The sequence below is a fragment of the Eriocheir sinensis genome, chromosome 11 (assembly GCF_024679095.1).
Source record: "Eriocheir sinensis breed Jianghai 21 chromosome 11, ASM2467909v1, whole genome shotgun sequence".
Taxonomy (NCBI): domain Eukaryota; kingdom Metazoa; phylum Arthropoda; class Malacostraca; order Decapoda; family Varunidae; genus Eriocheir; species Eriocheir sinensis.
Genome location: NC_066519.1, coordinates 14337091 through 14356535, shown reverse-complemented (window position 1 = coordinate 14356535; position 19445 = coordinate 14337091). Strand labels below are relative to the sequence as shown.

At 42.2% G+C, this 19445-nt stretch overlaps 1 protein-coding gene across 1 annotated transcript in view; it reads left to right on the top strand.

Annotated features, from left to right (window-relative positions):
* The window catches only part of LOC126997144 (protein tincar-like), a 115560-nt gene that overhangs the window by 40107 nt on the left and 56008 nt on the right, over positions 1-19445 (top strand). Inside the window, exons 4-8 of the mRNA XM_050858196.1 lie at positions 4529-4636; positions 5620-5827; positions 6471-6576; positions 9069-9287; positions 18727-18921. Coding sequence (XP_050714153.1) covers positions 4529-4636; positions 5620-5827; positions 6471-6576; positions 9069-9287; positions 18727-18921 — 836 coding nt within the window. The remainder of the gene's footprint in view (positions 1-4528; positions 4637-5619; positions 5828-6470; positions 6577-9068; positions 9288-18726; positions 18922-19445) is intronic.

The window sequence follows — 19445 nt, the reverse complement described above, 5'->3', positions numbered from 1 at the left end:
TTGCCAGCTTGTTTGTAGCGACGGGAGGGACGAGAACCTGGGTCTTGAACGCCGCGTCAGCACTCGGCCTACTCAGCCACCGCCTCTCCAGTATTCATGATAGACACGAAAGGAGAGTTATGAAGAACACTTGAATATAATATTGATTGAAGCTAAAAAAAATGGATGCCACTGATGACTAGAACAAAAGACTAAGGACATAAGATTAATGGTGTGGTACGTTGGGCTATAAATATGACAGTATGAGAGAGAGAGAGAGAGAGAGCGTTTGCGTACAATACCGATACACTTGACACACGCACAAAAAATCATTAGCATTCTATAATTCATAACGCACGAGTGAATGCAAAGAACTGCGTCAAGCACCAAAAGAATAGCGTAGTAGTAGTTGCAGTAGTAGTAGTAGAAGTAGTAGTAGTAGCAGTAGTAGTAGCAGAAAATGTGTAGTAGTGTGTGTGTGTGTGTGTGTGTGTGTGAGAGAGAGAGAGAGAGAGAGAGAGAGAGAGAGAGAGAGAGAGAGAGAGAGAGAGAGAGAGAGAGAGAGAGATGAAACCCTCGCACAAGAGAGCAGTAGTTTAGGAGATTAAGTTACACGAAAAAAATATGGATTCTAAGGATTAAACGTTGACGGGAAAATATTTGTTATAACACAGAGAAAGTGAAAAAAAACGCTTCGCTCCATAAAATCAGTTTCGTTGTTATGAGATATCGTAAATAAGAATAATAAATGATGAAAAATGTATTAGTAATGTATGGACTTATTAATGAATGTAAATGTTTATTGATCTCTCCTTTTTGGGCACTTCTCTGTACTCTATTCAGGAGCAGTAAGTAGCGGGCTTTTTATTTTCATTATTGGGTTTTTTTTCACGCCCTTGAACTGCCTCCTCTTCTGTAAAAAAAAAAAAAGATATGAAAAATTAAAAAAAATAGCTAAAAATATTATTGTGTAAAAAAAAGGATATGGAAAAGTAAAAAAAAATAGCTAAAAATATTATTGTGTAAAAAAAAGGATATGGAAAAGTAAAAAAAAATAGCTAAAAATATTATTATGTAAAAAAAAAGGATATGGAAAAGTAAAAAAAAAAATAGCTAAAAATATTATTGTGTAAAAAAAAGGATATGGAAAAGTAAAAAAAAATAGCTAAAAATATTATTGTGTAAAAAAAACAATATGGAAAAGTAAAAAAATAGCTAAAAATATTATTGTGTAAGAAAAAAGGATATGGAAAAGTAAAAAAGATAGCTAAAAATATTATTGTGTTAAAAGAAAAGGATATGGAAAAGTAAAAAAAAATAGCTAAAAATATTATTGTGTAAAAAAAAGGATATGGAAAAGTAAAAAAAAAATAGCTAAAAATATTATTGTGTAAAAAAAAGGATATGGAAAAGTAAAAAAAAATAGCTAAAAATATTATTGTGTAAAAAAAAGGATATGGAAAAATAAAATAAAAAATAGCTAAAAATATTATTGTGCAAGAAGTATGACGAATCGACCACTTTCAACATAATAAAATATAAATGTTGAGAAGTAAAAAGAATAAATTGTATACACCTCAGCGAGGAAGTATTTTAATTTCTATATATTTCTATTTTACTCGGACGAAAAGGAGGCTAATCGGGTTCTCATGAGTGCTTTCTCGCATTCACGGTATAGAAGCTTCGTCAAACCACCACCAGGGTCATAAAAGTACCCATGGAAATACCCACATCAACTCCTACGAAAGCCGAATCTCATGAGAGTTTTCTTCCTTTCACGGTACAGCAGCTTCGTCAAAGTACCACCAGGCTCATAAAAGTATCATGGAAATACCCACATCAACTCCTACGAAAGTCGAATCTCATGAGAGTTTTCTTCCTTTCACGGTACAGCAGCTTCGTCAAAACCCACATCAACTCCTACGAAAAAATACCCACATCAACTCCTACGAAAGTCGAATCTCATGAGAGTTTTCTTCCTTTCACGGTACAGCAGCTTCGTCAAAGTACCACCAGGCTCATAAAAGTACCCATGGAAATACCCACATCAACTCCTACGAAAGTCGAATCTCATGAGAGTTTTCTTCCTTTCACGGTACAGCAGCTTCGTCAAAGTACCACCGGGGTCATAAAAGTATCATGGAAATACCCACATCAACTCCTACGAAAGCCGAATCTCATGAGAGTTTTCTTCCTTTCACGGTACAGCAGCTTCGTTAAACAACCACCCGGGGCATAAAAGTACCGTTAGAAAGGCCCACAACTCCTACGAAGGCTTTGTCAAATGTGTGTGTTTTGGGGCATTCTTCGGCGCTTCATTCACTACGAAACACGCTAAGAAGAGTTGATTCAGTCTTTTGGGTTTCTATTTCTTTATGTTTTCTCTGTTTCACTCTCTATTTGTCTTTCGAGCTGCGGTAACTCCCAATCCTTTACTTACAGTCGAGGTTTTTGTATTTCTCTACTTCCTTCACTATTTCTTTGTCTCGTGAGCTACGGTAACTTTCAATGCATCACTTTTTTGTATTTCTCTATTTCCTTCTCTGTTTATTTGCCTCGCGAGCTGCGGCAACTCCCAATCCTTTACTTGTAGACGAGGTTTTTGTATTTCTCTATTTCATTCTCTGTTTATTTGTCTCATGAGCTACGGTAACTTTCAATGCATCACTTTTTTGTATTTCTCTATTTTCTTCTCTGTTTATTTGCCTCGCGAGCTGCGGTAACTCCCAATCCTTTACTTATAGCCGAGGTTTTTGTGCGGCGGGAGAGATTGTTCCCCGTCAGTGGGCGTGAAAGTTAGTTCGTTTGGCGAGAGTTTGGGGAGGAAACACCGCGATGAATGTTCGAGGAGGCGGTGAAGGAGGAGGAGGAGGAGGAGGAACATGATAGCAAGAGAAGGAGGAAGAACGGGATGGCAGGTGAAAGAGGAGGAGACAAAGAAGGGACAGAAAAGGGAAAAGGAGAAAGACGAAGACGAAGAAGGAATAGGAAAGCAGGAGAAAGAGGAAGGGCAGGAGCAGGAGGAAGAGGAAAGAAAGTAGGTAAAGGAAATCGAGTAGAAGAAGATGAAGAGAGAGGAACGGAAGAGGAGGAGAAAGAAGAAAAGAGAAATAGGAAAAGAAAATCGAGTAGAAGAAGGAGAAGGAGTAGAAAAAGAAAGGAACAGAAGAGAAGAAGGAGAAGAAGAAAAGGAGGAGGTTAGCGAAATGGAACAGATGGAAAAGAAAAAGAATGAGGAAGAAAACAAAAATGAAAAAGAGAACAAATTAGAGGAGGAGGAGGAGGAGGAGGAGGAGGAGGAGGAGGAGGAGGAGGAGGAGGAGGAAGAAGTGCAGGAAAGAAGAGAGAGAACCCGGAACTGGAGGAGGAGGTCAGGAGTTGCTTACCTCTTCCTTGGCTTCACTTTACTTTCATCCGCCTCCGCCAAGTTGAGCCCAGCGAGCGAGCCGGCGTGAAAAGTAAAACAAAGAGGAAAATTCATAAAACCCGAACTTCAGACTCCTTCCTGCCTAGTGGATCAGAGCATTAGGCGAGGTTTCTTCTTGGCCGGCCGAGGTTAGGTTTCGCTCGCCCTCTCGCTCTCCTTCCTTCCCCTCACGCCACGGAAGGCAGAAAAAAAGGACAGGTAAAGTAAGTGAGTTTAAGTTTGAAATTAAGTGGTCCTTCCTGCCCTTAGATGATCCTGGCCCTTAGAGGTAGTTATTATTATTATTACTGTTATTACTATCACTTGTTGTTTAAATGAATATGGCGGTGGTAGCTTAATAGTAGGAGGAGGAGGAGAAGGAGAAGGACGAGGAGGAGGAATAGGAGTAGGAAGAAGAAGAGGAGGAGGGACATAACTTATCCTCTAGATGTTAGTATATAGTAACAAAACAACATTACATTTCTCTACGCAAAATCTCCTGTATCCCACTCAACAATATTCTTCAACAATAAAAATCTCGGGAAGTCTCTGGCCACGTTTCATCACCGGGAGACTGATCGGCAGAGGGTTTTCAGCAAGATAGCCACCAGATTGTCGCCGAATTTCCATAGCCTACAAAACAGTGAGTTAAGGGCGGAGCGTTAACTGGGCGGTGACGCGTGAAAGTCTACGGACATACCCAGCCGCGTTTCCATTACTCGCCGGCTCCCGAGATGAACAACGCGGACAACAGACTTATTTTACATGCAGATTCTTCTTCTTTAACATCACCAGGTTCTAATCGTTTTGGTCTATAGGTACGAACAACGCAGACATCAACTATTATTCATCCCAGAACTGCCTTATTTTACATACAGATTCTTGTTCTTCAGCACCACAAGTTCTAATCGTCTTGGTCTATAGGTACGAACAATGCAGACATCAACTATATATTTATCCATCTCAGAACTGACTTATTTTACTTACAGGTTCTTCTTCTTTAGCATCACCAGGTTCTAATCGTCTTGGTCTATAGGCACGAACAACGCAGACATCAACTATTTACCCATCCCAGAACTGACTTATTTTACATACAGATTCTTGTTCTTTAGCAGCACAGGTTCTAATAGTCTCGGTCCGCAGATACGGTGTGGTGGTCTGAGCTGTCCCGCGTCCTGCCCCACCGAAATCGTGTGTCTGTCTTCAGCATGCTGGAAAACATCGCAGGCACCCCGACGCCCCCCACACCAGGTCAGTCCACGGCAGGTCAAGTCAGGTCAGGGTAGTATTATGGCTAGAGTTGTTTGGTATCTTCGTCATTACTAAACTTTTTTCTTTGTCGTTATCACCGTCTTATTGTCCTCAAGTGAGTCATTATCTTCATCATTCGAGTTTATAATCTTTGTCTTTGTTTTGCTCAAATCCACATGCAGTTAACAAAGCTTTGGCTAATGACTTTCTGGACCAAATAGCTCATCTTTCCACCGCTGTTAAAGAAGTAGAATGCGCAATACAGCCTCCAGTATGCTCACCTCCTCTACAACGACCTGACTTTACGATCTTTGGTCTTTTCTCAGTCTTCCTCAAAATCACATGCAGTTAACAAAGCTTTGGCTACGGACTTCCATGACCAAAATAGCTCATCTTTCCACCGCTGTTAAAGAAGTAAAATGGGAAATACAGCCTCCAGTATGCTCACCTCCTCTACTATGACCTGACTTTATGATCATTAGCCTTTTCTCTGTCTTGCTATCACATGCAGTTAACAAAGCTTTGGCTACAGACTTTCAGGGCCAAAATAGCTCATCTTTTCACCGCTGTTAAAGAAGTAGAATGCGCAATACAGCCTCCAATATTCTCATTTCCTCTATTATGACCTGACTTTACGATCGTTAGCCTTTTCTCTGTCTTGCTCTCACATGCAGTTAACAAAGCTTTGGGTTCGGACTTCCAGAATAGAAACAAAATATCTCGTCCCTTTTCCACTGTCGGTAAAGAAGAAAAATTTGCCAGACACACTCCAGTATTTTTTAGCCCCACACTAAGACCCAAAGTCCAGGCCAGTTAACGAAGGCTTAGATGCAGGCCAGATAACAAGAGCGGAGTTTCAGGCAAGCTTACAGGACAAAAATAGCTCGTCTTTTCCCCGCGGTTTCAAAAAGACGACGTAAAATGTACAACACACGCTCAGGTTTCCAGGACACACACCCAACACTTCGAGCCGTCTGTTCCAGGTCCTGTGGCTATGCGGTACGAAGCGTCGACGTCGGTGACCTTCCAGGCGATGGATATGACGACTAGACGAGGCGGCGACGGCGGGGTGGAGGGCGAGGAGGCGGCCGAGGAGGGCGAGGACATGTGGCATATTGGAGAGATCGCCTGGGGACCCTTCTCGCCGCACTTCCTCAACTACGTCCTGGCCCACCTTCTCTACGCGGGCAGGTGAGGCAGACAGACAGAGAGGGAGTGAGAGTGAGAATGAGCTAGACAGAGAAAAGCAGAAACACACACACATACACACTCAAAGACAGACTACCTTCCTTATGTGGGCAGGTAAGACAGACAGACGGAGAGGGAATGTGAGAGTGAAAATGAGATAGACAGACAGACAGACAGAAACACACAGACACGCACTCAAATACAGAATAACTTCCGTATGCGGACAGTTAAGAAAGAGAATGAGATAAAAAGACAGACAAACAGACAGACAGAGAGAGAGACAAGCAGAAATACAGATAGACTACCTTCCTAATGCAGGGAGGTAAGAAAGAGAATGAGATAGAGAGACAGGCAGACAGGAAAACAGAGAGACAGACAGACAGAGAAGCAGAAAGACACAGACACACACTCATAGACACAAATAAACTTCCATTCGTGGACAAGTAAGAGAGAAAAAGAGACAAACAGACAGAGACAAGCAGAAACACATATACACCCACACTTATAGACACAGACCGCCTTCTCAACACTGACACAAGAGAGAGAGAAACAGAAACGGAGAGACATACAGACAAGCACAAACACGCACTCACATACACACACAATGAGCCCACCAGTCATCCCTACAACCCCTCGCCCCTCACAGGTACGCCGGCGTGTTCTGGGGGACCAACAAGGCTCTCGGGCTGGTCTTCTTCACGCAGCTCACCCTCAACGCGGCCCAGAGCATCTTCGCCATCAATGGGTTCCAGGTAAGCGTCGTCTAGTGGCAAGGAGGGGGTATAACATTCTTTTCTTAGGCTTGCTTTTACCCCTGAACTGCGTCCTTCACTCTGAAAAGAAAGGTGGCGGACAAAGATAGTCGGGTTCGTATGTTTAAATGAAGATTGAAAGATTGATAGAGTAGAATGCACTTAAATGAAGAAACCAGGTGAGTGTTCTCTAGTGGATGTTCTAGGCAGGTAAGAAATTAATCAAGGTGAGAAAATAACAGAAAAATGGTGAAAGTAGAAAATGGAGGGACAGGTAAAGTAGCACAGGTGAAAAACAGACAAAATGAAAACAGGAAGCAGACAAAACAACAGAAACAGAAAACACACAAACAAAACAAAAAAGAAACAAGAAAACGGTAAAAACGAATACTCTACACAGGTAAGGTGAGGAAAATTACAGGTAAGCGATGGGAGGGAGATGATGAAGGGGCAGGTAGAGGCGAGGAAATAAGGGAGAGAAAGTGACAGGCGAAGATGAAGACAGGTGATGGAGAGGAGAGGAGAGGGAGAGGAGGGAAGGAGACCAGGTAGCAGGAAAATCTAATTAGGTACGGCAGGTGAGGGGGAGGAAGGAAGGCGAGGGAACAAGGGAAGGACAGGTTAGGTTACACAAGAGGAAAGACGACCAGGTGGCTCTTCTCTAAGGCGGGAAATCCTCTCTTAAAATACAGGTAATTTGGGCCGTATGGGATTCCACTCTCCCTTTCATCCATTAGTTTGTTTCGTAAAGTTTAAGTGGAACAATATTATCATCGTTAGGCTTGCAGGGGAACTTTTTCAAACGTGTATATTAGAGACGTTATAGACCTTTTTTTTGTATTTGTAAGATCAAGGTAAGATTGAGAAGATAAAGAAGAAGAATTGATAACAGGGGAACTTTATCGAACTTTATCAAATGTGTATATTAGTGATGTTATAGACCTTTTTTTTGTATTTGTAAGATCAAGGTAAGATTGAGAAGATAAAGAAGAAGAATTGATAACAGGGGAACTTTATCGAACTTTATCAAATGTGTATATTAGTGATGTTATAGACCTTTTTTTAATTCGTAAGGTCAAGGTAAGACTGACAAGATAAAGAGAAGAATAGATAACAGGGGAACTTTATCAAACTTTATTAAACGTGTATATTAGTGATGTTATAGACCTTTTTTTACTATTCGTAAGATCAAGGTAAGATAGATAAGATAAAGAGAAGAATAGATAACAGGGGAGCTTTATCGAACTTTATCAAACTTATATATTAGTGAAACGTTATAGACCTTTTTTGTATTCGTAAAATTAAGGTAAAATAGATGAATGATTTCTTGTTGGGTAAATTATCGTGGTTTCTGTTAGGTTTATAGATAGAAAGATACGCTGATGCAGAGATAGACTGATAGATAGACAGAAAGATAGACGGATAAATAAGTAGATAAATAAAGAGAGAGTTAGATTAATATTAAGATAAGAGAGAAACTTAGCTATTTTATCGCACGAATAGATTAGTAAGATATTGATTTTTATTATGTTCGTAAGATTAAGATAAGATAGATTAGATTAAGATTAGATAAGATTTAGATAGTTATAATTTTTTTGTATTCGTGAGATTAAGATAAGATAGATTAGATTAAGATTAGATAAGATTTAGATAGTTATAGATTTTTTTTGTATTCGTAAGATTAAGACAAGATAGATTAAATTAAGATTAGATAAGATTTAGATAGTTATAGATTTTTTGTATTCATAAGATTAAGATAAGATAGATTAAATTAAGATTAGATAAGATTTAGATAGTTATAGATTTTTTGTATTCATAAGGTTAAGATGAGATAGATTATATTAAGATTAGATAAGATTTAGATAGTTATAGATTTTTTTTGTATTCGTGAGATTAAGATAAGATATATTAGATTAAGATTAGATAAGATTTAGATAGTTATAGATTTTTTTTTTTCGTAAGACTGAGATAAGATAGATAAAGATTAAGATAAGGTTCGTAAGGTTAAGTGTTTTTTTTTTGTATGTGTGTGTGTTTGTGTGTTTGTTTAATGAATGAACGTCTGGTATTTCCAGGGTTCAAGATCATATTAATTATTACTGAGTGTGATATATATATTAAGGTTAAGGGTTTGTGGTCTCAGATAATTAATTTCCTCTTTGTGTGTGTGTGTGTGTGTGTGTGTGTGTGTGTGTTTCTTTCTTGTTCGTATATCTATCTATCTGTCTGTCTGTCTATCTCTGTTTCTGTTTATCTATCTATGAATCTGTCTATCTTTTTCTCTTGTTTCTCTTGTTTTTCTATTTCTCTCTGTCTCCTGTTTTATTTTCTATGTTTTTGTCTATGTATATCTATCTCTATCTCTCGTTTATCTATATTAATCAATTTATTTCTATCTACTATCTATCATTTTTGTTCATCTATCTATTTGCGTGTCTGTGTGTCTGTATCTATCTGCGTCCGTTGCGTGTCTGTGTCCCCGTATGTATCAGGTCCTGTACAAGGTTCACGTGGTGGGCGCCGAGCACGTGCTGCCGGTGTTCGAGGGGTTCCTGCTGCCGCTCCCCGCCTGCGTCGCCGTCTTCACCGCCTCGCAGATCCTCGTGCTGGCTTCGGGGTCCGTCATCTACCTCTACGGCTACGTCAAGTTCAACTCCTTCCTCAGCGCCGAGAAGGAGAAATACCACATCCTCAGCAAGCACGGGCACCAGGTAAGTTGAGTATTGTATGTATTGGTTTTGTTATATGTGTGTTGTGTTGTTATAGAGGGAGAGGAGGAGAGGAGAGGGAGGGGAAAGAGGGGGAAGAGTGGAAGAAAGGGAAGGGAGGGAAAGGAGAAGAGGAGAGGAGGGAAAAGAAGAAGAGGAGGAAAGGCGAGTGAAAAAAAGAGAGAGGGAGAGAAGAGGGAAGGAGGGAAAAGAGGGAGGGAAAAGAGGAAGGGAATGTTAGAAAGCAAGAGAGGAGAGGGAGGGAATAGACAGATAGATAGACAGATAGGTAGATAGATATATAGATAAATAATTAGCGAGAGAGGTACATTAAAACCACACTCAGAAGCCCCATCGAGAGAGAGAGAGAGAGAGAGAGAGAGAGAGAGAGAGAGAGAGAGAGAGAGAGAGAGAGAGAGAGAGAGAGAGAGAGAGAGAGAGAGAGCGTCCCGTAAACTCAACTAATCCTTAACATTACAAAACAAAACTTGAACCGAGAGAAAATATTTTGGCGGTAAGTTCAGCGCGCGGAGCCACTAATGAGCAGCTGTTTTAATGGAGCTTCTCTTCTTCCCGCCTCTTTGTGGTGGAGGACACTTTGCGGGGTTCGTTTTGTTGGTGTGGTGGTGGTTCTTTTGTTTCCCTTTGCGGCCTCTGGGACTGTCGGGTGTTAGGTTCATGGAAGGGTAATTTTGTCCGAAGCTAGATATATACCTCTCTCTTTTGCTCAAGGGCACAAAAAAAAGAAACAATAATAATAATAAAAAGCCCGCTACTCGCTGCTCCTTATATGCCTCTTTACAAATCGCTTCTAAATCTTCCCTTTTTCACATTTTTCTAACTCTCAGCTACAAACGCAACTTACTTTCTGTTCTTATAACCTTTTACTCTTTACATAACACTTCTTTCCTTCTCTTACTCCTATTTTTACTCTATATGTCACTTACTCTTTATAAATCACCTCTAAATCTTCCTTTTTTCACATTTTTTCTAACTCTCTCTCAGCTACAAACGCAACTTACTTTCTGTTCCTATAACCTTTTACTCTTTACATAACACTTCTTTCTCTTACTCCTATTTTTACTCTTTATATGCCACTTACTCTTTACAAATCACCTCTAAATCTTCCTTTTTTCATCTCTTTTCTTAAATCTCTCTCAACTACAAACGCAACTTACTTTCTGTTCCTATAACCTCTTACTCTACAAATCACCTCTAAATCTTCCTTTTTTCATCTCTTCTCTTAAATCTCTCTTTCTAACACAATCTTCCTTCTATTCAAATAACTTTACTGGTCTAATTTTGTGCAAGTATTCCTTCTCTTTATATACGTTTCTTATTGTTATTCTTTATATACCTCTAACTCTTTCTATAATACCTCTTACTCTTCCTGTTTTTTTTTCCCCTCTTCCACTTCTTTTCCCAATATCTCATGACTACTAACACAATGTACTTTCTATTCGTATAACTTTATTGTTCTAACTCTGCGCAAAGATATTAGTAATGGAATACAATATCAGCCAAACTAACTTGTACAAATGAACTGAACTTACGAAAACATCAACACCGTCACCATCAACACTATCACCAACACCATCATCACCACTGTCAACACCAACCTTTCATTCATTCCTCGCCCACAAAGCACCACCACCATCACCACCACTATCATCATCATCTCTAACCCACAAAACAGAAGTAGCACCACCACCACTATTACCACCATCATCATCATCACTACCATCATCTTCAACCCCAGAAACCATTCCTCATAACGTGTGTCCAAACTCTTTCATTAGCTGATTGGATGGACTGTTTTTTGCTGGTGTCTGGTTTCTTCTCGTTACTTTTTTTGCCGTGTTCAGTCTGCCTCGGCTCTCGTGTGCTCCGTGAATCACTCTCCCTCCTTCGTGTCTGCTGGGTATTCTGCATTTGACCTCAATCTCGTCTGCATTCATTTAGGCGCCTGACCCTGAGACATGCTTTTTTTCCTTCACCCTAATTTGCTATCTTCATTTCCTAATTTACCTTTCGTCACCCTTTTCTTTTCTTTCACTCACTTCTACCCATCCTGTCTCTCCCTTTCTTTATCTTCCTCCTACTCAGGTTGAATGTTCCCTCTTCTTGTGTTGACTGTGGTCCGATAAGTCAAGGTCCTGATGCATGTTTCCTGGGAGGGTTTCAGGTTGCATGTTCGGTCTCCTTCTCCTGACTGTTCAGATAAGTCAAGATCGTAATGCATGTTTCCTTGTAGAGTTTCAGGGTGTATGTTTGGCTTCTCCTTGTGTTAAAACTGCTTTCAATATGTCAAGATTCTAATGCATGTCTCCTTGGAGAGTTTCAATGTATGTTTGGTTTGTCCTTGTGTTAAAACTGCTTTCCTATATGTCAAGATTCTAATGCATCTTTCGTTGGAGAATTGTTCACTGTGTTCCGGCAAGTCAGGTAACGTTATCTTCTTGAGGGTGGAAACGAGAAGGAACTGAAATTAAAAGACTGGTTTACATAATTTCCTTGGCACTATAGGAACTAAGTGACTGTGACTGAGTTCGTGACAGAAAGAGGAGGAGTTGAAATTGATAAACTTTTATGTTATTTCCGTTGCAAACTAGAAACTAATTAACTAACTAATTAACGAGAAAGGGTGAGATTAACCGACTGACTGAAACGAAAAGGAATTATAATGGACAGATTTTTTTATATTATTTCCTTAGCAAACCAGGAAAGAAGTTAAAGTATTGTTAATGAAAACGAAGCATAACTGAAGTTCGTGACAGACTGAACGTAGGGGAACCAGCTGCATATTTTCTTTATAGTAGACGATGAAAAAGACATTATTGAAAAAGGAGAGGAAAGCAAAGTACAAGTTATCATAAAAGCACCATCTAAATAAATGAAAGAGAGAGAAGGAAAGACTAACTAACCAACTAACTAAATGAATGAATAAATAAGTAAACAGATAAATAGATAAATAAGTGAATCAGTCCGTACGTGAGAGAGAGGAAGAAACAGAGAGAGAGAGAGAGAGAGAGAGAGAGAGAGAGAGAGAGAGAGAGAGAGAGAGAGAGAGAGAGAGAGAGAGAGAGAGAGAGAGAGGAAGGCGAAAAAGATAGCGAAACCACAAGGCAGAATAACAGGCACGCGGGGAGACGGCAAACACGGGAGGCTAATGAAAGGGAGAACAAATATAGGAAAGAGACGCTAAGGGGCCCAAGTAACCACACGGCCAATTTGCTCCGCCAATACCTCGCCCTCTCGGCCGCCGCCACCACCGCCACCGCCGCCTTCCTGAGTGTTTGGGCGAAGTGTCTGGAAAGGGATGGAGTGGGTGAGAGAGAGAGAGAGAGAGAGAGAGAGAGAGAGAGAGAGAGAGAGAGAGAGAAGGGGAAAGAAAAATCCGTGAGAAGGTATAGAAGGGGAAAGAAAGTGGGGGAAGGAGGTAGAATAAGAAAATATTGACAAGAAGTAAAGAATGGAGGAAGGGAGGAAAGGGAGAATAGGAGGAAAGGGACAAGGAAATAGGAGAAATGGTTTGAGCTACGTGTCTGTTAATAGGGAGAGATGAGGTGCTTGGAAATAAGAGAAAGAAAGGATGAAGAAAGAAAGACGTAACATGAAGCGAAGAAGGACTAAAAGAAGATGAGAAAATGGGGACGAGAAGAAAGGATGAAAAAGAAAATAGGAGAAGGATGTTGTTTGTTGACGAAAAAAAAAACATTGGTACTTTATATACTTGCATTCATGGCTTCCAATACACTAACTGGCCTTACTTCGATCCCCTGTGTTGCTAGGCAAGGAAAAAAATAAACAAAGGTGTACTATAATTCTTTGTGAGGCACGATTGCTTGATTTACCTGTCCATACCCTTACTTATCTGCATACCTGCCTCACGACACAGCACCTGGCATTTGTACATCGACTTCCTATATTCTTTCTTGTCAGGCGAGGAAGAAAAATCAACAGTACTTTAACCATTCAATTCTGTTAAGCGAGGTGAATAATCGATTTACCTGTACATATCCTTACCTGCATACCTGACTCACGACACAGTACCTGGCATTTGTACATCGACTTCCTATATTCTTTCTTGTCAGGCGAGGAAGAAAAATCAACAGTACTTTAACCATTCAATTCTGTAAGGCGAGATGAATAATTGATTTACCTGTATATATCCTTACCTGCATACCTGACTCACGACACAGCACCTCACATTTTTACATCGACTTTCTGTATTCTTTCTTGTCAGGCGAAGAAGAAAAATCAACAGTACTTTAACCATTCAATTCTGTAAGGCAAGAGAAATCGATTTACCTGTCCATATCCTTACCTGCATTCCTCGGCCCACGATACAGCACCTGGCATATGTACATCGACCTCCTATTTTCTTTCTTATCAGGCGAAGAAGAAAAATCAACAGTACTTTAACCATTCAGTTCTGTAAGCCAAGATGAATCGATTTACCTGTGCATTTCCTTACCTGCATTCCTCGGCTCACGGCACCGCACCTTCCATTACCTTCCGCGCATTGCTTCGCCCTCCAGGAAAGCCCCGCGTTCTCCGTACCCTCACGAGAACACCCTTTTACCGCTGTGCACGTTTGGTATAGATTTTTCCGGGAAAGTTCAACGCTTCATTAAAATAGATGGCGGTGGAGGAAGGGGAGAGGAGGGGGAGGGAAGAGGAAGGAGGAGAGAAGAGGAAAGGGGGAAGGGCAGAGGAGAGAGAGGGAAGAGGAATAGGAGGGTTAGGAAAAAGGAAGGGGAAGGGAAAAGAGGAGGAAGGAGAGAGAGACATGGGAAGGAAGAGGTAAAGGAGGAAAAAGAGGAGGGGGAGGAAAAAGAAGAGGGAAAAGGAAGAGAAAGGGAAAAGAGGAGGGGGAAGGAAAGAGAGACATGGGAAGGAAGAGGAAAAAGAAGAGGAGGGGGTAGGAAAAGACGAGGGAGAGGGAAGAGGAAGAAGAAGAGGAGGGGGAGGAGAAACATGCGGGCCCCGTGTACACAGGTAAGAAATGACCGTTCCAATACGATTCATAGATTATCGAGTACTAGCGGCGGGTACCCGAGGTCTCTGGGGACGGGACGGTACTAGATTTGTATCGGCGCCGCGCTTGTCGGAACTTTGGCCGCCGGTGCTAAATTATGCAGGTGACCCCTTGTACACACAGCGCCCCTTCCCTTCCCCCATGCCCTGCCACCACGCCCTCTGACCCCACCCCCCTCCCCCCCTCACACCCACACATACTAGTACTCTCAAAGCCACATCACTCACGCCACGCAAAGCAACATGATTCCTATACTTTATACTTTATTTATTTATTAAGTTTTCTCTTATGACACCAGGCGGGACGCGAACCCATGTCCTCCTGAACGCGGCGCCGTCACGCTAACCACTCCGCCACCGCCACCCTTTCTTAGTTCTCTTAAATGCTACTCTTTGAATCCACAAGGCAATCAAACCGCACAACAGATGACACAAACTCTGTTGGAGGATCAGATACCACTACGACTTTCAAATTTACACTGAATAGGTTCGAATCTATTAGTTAGGATCGACTGACAACGGGAATGTAGGTGGAAGCGTTTTAAGTGTTTGCCTTCCTCCCAGCAACGCCTCTGCGAACAAACACCAAGACGGACGATATTTACCCGCCTGGAAGAGTAAAAAAAAATGTAAACAGTAGCCGCCATTAAACGAATTAGAGGACCTCAGAAAATAACGCTGGCTTCGGAAATATTAATGTTAGGGGGGAAGGGAGGGAGGAGGAAAAGAAGAAAGCGGGAAGAGGAGAAGAGAGGAGGGGGAGGAAGAGGAGAGGAGAGGGGGAAGAGAAGAGGGGAGTGAAGAGGGGGGGAAGACAAGAGGAGAGGAGGGGAAGGGAAGAGGAGAGGAGGGAATGAAGAGGAGAGAGGAAGGGGAGGGAAGAGGGGGAGAATGGAAGAGGAGAGGAGAGGAGGGGAAGGAAGAGAAGAGAAGAGGAGAGAGGAAGGGGAGGGAAGAGGGGGAGAATGGAGGAGAAGAGAAGAGGAGAGAAGAGGAGAGAGGAAGGGGAGGGAAGAGGGGGAAAATGGAAGAGAAGAGGAGAGGAGGGGAAGGGAAGAAGAGGAGAGGAGAGAAGGAAGAGGAGGGAGAAGGGGAGGTAGGGGAATAGGGAGAAGGGAAGGGGATATAAGAAGGGAGGGGAGCGTAGGGGGTGGGGGGGCAGGGGGGAGGGGATAACAAGGGGGGGTCGCCGTACCCACAAGTCCACATCTGCGGTTCTCTCTTGGTCCTTTGGTTCGCGTGTCGCCCGTTCCAGGAAGTGATCGACATGCCGCAGCTCACCTCACCTCACGTTACTCCACACAGCACAGCACCTCACTCACCTTACCTTACCTTACCTTTCCTTATCTCACTTTATCTTACTTTAACCCACCATAGTTTTTTTTTTTTTTTTAATTAATACTCAAACTCACTATATACTTAATTTTATCTGTTATTTTTTTTCCTTTCCCTTTCCTTTCCCTTCCACTCCCCACTTCTTACCTTATCTTCACCTTGCCTTACCTTACCTACAATACCTTACCTCACTCATGTTACCTTACCTTACCTTACCTCACCTTGCCATACCTAATCTTGTTTTAACCCACCATAGTTTTTTTTATTAATATTCTAACTCATTGTATACTTCATTTCATCAAAGTTATTCTATTTCCTTTCCCTTTCCTCTCCCTTTCACTCTCCACTTCTTACGTTACCTTGCCTTACCTTACCTTACTTCACCTATAGTTCTTTTTTTTATTAATACTCTAATTCATTATATACTTAATTTCATCTAAGTTATTCTATTTCCTTTCCCTTTCCTTTCCCTTTCACTCTCCACTTCTTACCTTACCTTACCTAAACTTACCTTCTCCAACCTTAAATTTGCCTATCACATTACCTTACCTTACCTTACTTCACCTTGCTTTACCTATCTTTACCTTGCCTTACCTTACCTGGAATACTTTACGTAAACTTACCTTCTCCAACCTTAAACTTACCTTACTTTACCTCCCTACACATTATCTTACCTTACCTTACCTTTACCTTTCAGAAACTCGCCTCACCACGTCACGTCTCTTCACCCTACCTTGCATCACCTCATCTCACCATTTCATCACACCTCACCTCACAAAACCTCACCTCACCTCACAATCTCACCTCACAAAACCTCACCTCACCTCACAATCTCACCTCACAAAACCTCACCTCACCTCACAATCTCACCACACAATCTCACCTCACAAAACCTCACCTCGCCTCACAATCTCACCTCACAAAACCTCACCTCACAAAACCTCACCTCACAATCTCACCTCAGTACCTCAGCTCCTTGCATCCTGACAGACAGCTTAGCCACAAGGGGGAAATAACGCTGTCCTTGATTTACGCCGCGCCGCTCGTAACTCACACTTTTTAGCATCGTTTTATGAGTCATTGGGAGCATAAATTACGCCTCCGAGCTGCAGAATTAATTGGTTTTATATCTCCGTTTTCTCGTCGCCTTGAAGAGCTCGGCCATCATTCATTCCTATGGTTCCTCTACGTCCCCGGCCTCCTCTACTTTCTCTTCTCCCTTTCCTTCCTCTACTCCCTCTACGTCCTCTGCTTCCTCTGCTCCTTCTACTTCCTCTATGTCCTCTTCTTCCTCTGCTCCCTCTACTCCCTTTCCTTCTACTACATACTCTTCTTCCTCTGTTCCCTCTACTTCCTCTACATCCTCTTCTTCCTCTGCTCCTTCTGCTTCCTCTGCTCCCTCTTCTTCCTCTGTTCCCTCTACTCCCTCTCCTTCCTGTACATCCTCCTCTTCCTCTTCTTCCTCTACGTCCTCTTCTTCCTCTGCTCCCTCTACGTCCTCTGCTTCCTCTCCTTCCTGTATTCTCTCTACTTCCTCTCCTCCCTCTACTTCTTCTGTTCCCTCTCCTTCTTCTGTGTCCTCTTCTTCCTCTGCGTCCCCTACTTCCTCTACGTCCTCTTCTTCCTCTACTCCCTCTCCTTCCTCTACTTATGCCAATGAGCCTCGAGGGAACAGGAGCATAATCGGGCCCTTGTGTGTGTGAGTCGTTAATCCTCCCAAAGACAAGCTTGGCCCTGTAATTCACTCTCTTGGTTACTCTCTAAGCGTCCCCGCGGGTAACGGACTAACACGCCTTGGTCCTGTCAGCTGGGAACATAAATCATAGTCCAGAATGCGAGTTAAAAGGAAGATGGACTAAGATATACAGTGCCTTTAAAGTTCATCTCGTTTTCGTTCAGTCTGTGTTTTGCTGGTATGGGATTAATACTCTCTGGTCCTGTCAGCTGGGAACATAAATCATAGTCCAGAATGTGAGTTAAGAGGAAAATGGACCAAGATATACAGTGCAGTTAAAGTTCATCTATATTTCGTTCAGTCTGTGTTCTGCTGGTATGGGATTAATACTCTCTAGTCCTGTTAACCGAGAACGTAAATCATAGCCCAGAATGTGAGTTAAAAGGAAGATGGACTAAGATATACAGTTCAGTTAAAGTTCATCTATATTTCGTTCAGTCTGTGTTCTGCTGGTATGGGATTAATACTATCTGGTCCTGTTAACCGAGAACATAAATCATAGTCCAGAATGTGAGTTAAAAGGAAGATGAACTAAGATATGCAGTTCAGTTAAAGTTCATCTAGTTTTCGTTCAGTCTGTGTTCTGTTAAAAGGAAAATGGACTAAGAAAGTGTCCGAAAAAAGTATCCGAACCAAATAAACCAAAATAAAAAGGATTAAAGAGAGAGATAACTTGAGATCTAACGTACATAAACAAAGGATCAGAAGCTATAGAAAAGAATGAAGGGGGGAGAGAGAGAGAGAGAGAGAGAGAGAGAGAGAGAGAGAGAGAGAGAGAGAGAGAGAGAGAGAGAGAGAGAGAGAGAGAGAGAGAGAATTTACTGAATGTGAGTTAATAGGGAAATAGACTCAAGATATACAGTACAATTAGCGGGGTTCATCCTTCAGTTTTTCGCAGTCTTCAATCAATGCTCGTCCATCAGTAAGTCAGTCAGTCAGTCAATTCACAGGAAGTATTCTGTCTAAACTCAGTCAATCAGTCAGCGAAGTTCCAGGTCCTCTTCCATCTACAGTCCTAAACCAGTCAGTCAGCTAGTCAGTGCATACTCTTCTATCTCCTTATCTATCTTTATATCTATCTTCTATCAGTCAGTCAGTCCACAGGTAGTCATTTCTCTCTTTACCGGGCTTTTTTTTTCTTAGCGGGCTTTTTTCTACACTCTTTTTGTTGCCCTTGAGCCGTCTCCTTTCAGTCAGTCAGCTAGTCAGTGCATACTCTTCTATCTATCTTTATAACTATCTTCTTCCATCAGCCAGTCAGTCCACAGGTAGTCTTTTCTCTACTCATATATCAGTCCGCCCTGCTAACACACACGCCTCTCCCCTCCCCAGAGTCCGTGGAGCTACTGGCCTCACTGCTGGGGGCTGACGGTGCTGGTGCTGATGACGGCCGCCGCCTCGCCTCTCGTGTACGACTGGACGGTGGTGTATCGCTCCTCGCTGGACACCTCCGTCATGGCAGCCACCGTCGCCACCATCGCCCACCTCTTCCTCTGGATCCTGCTCTGGCTGGCTCTCACGCTGAAGGTAGGACGCGTGGGTGTAAGAGAAGGGGTAAGGGGGTCATTCGCTATGGTTTAATCACGTGCTGGACTCGTAATAGCCAACCACTGCACGAAGAAAAAAGTGAGACAGCACGGATAGAAAGGATGAGTTGAAATATGTGGGAATAAGAAAGATGAGAGAGAGAGAGAGAGAGAGAGAGAGAGAGAGAGAGAGAGAGAGAGAGAGAGAGGAAGCTTGTGTTGGTGGTGGGGGGGGATTATAGTCTGGGTACAAAGACGAGGAAAGAAAATGTGAGAGAGGGAGAGAAAGAGGAAGAGGAAGAGGAAGACGAGGATAGTTTCTGTGTGAGTTTGAAATAAGAGAAGGAAGGGAGATGATGTGTTTGGAAGAGGAGGAAGAGGAAGAGGAGGAGGAGGAGGAGGAGGAGGAGGAGGAGGAGAGGAAGAGGAGGAAAGCAGTAAGGAAAGGGAGGAAGGAAGGAAGGAAGGAAGACTGTGTAGTTATGTAGCAGAGAGAGAGAGAGAGAGAGAGAGAGAGAGAGAGAG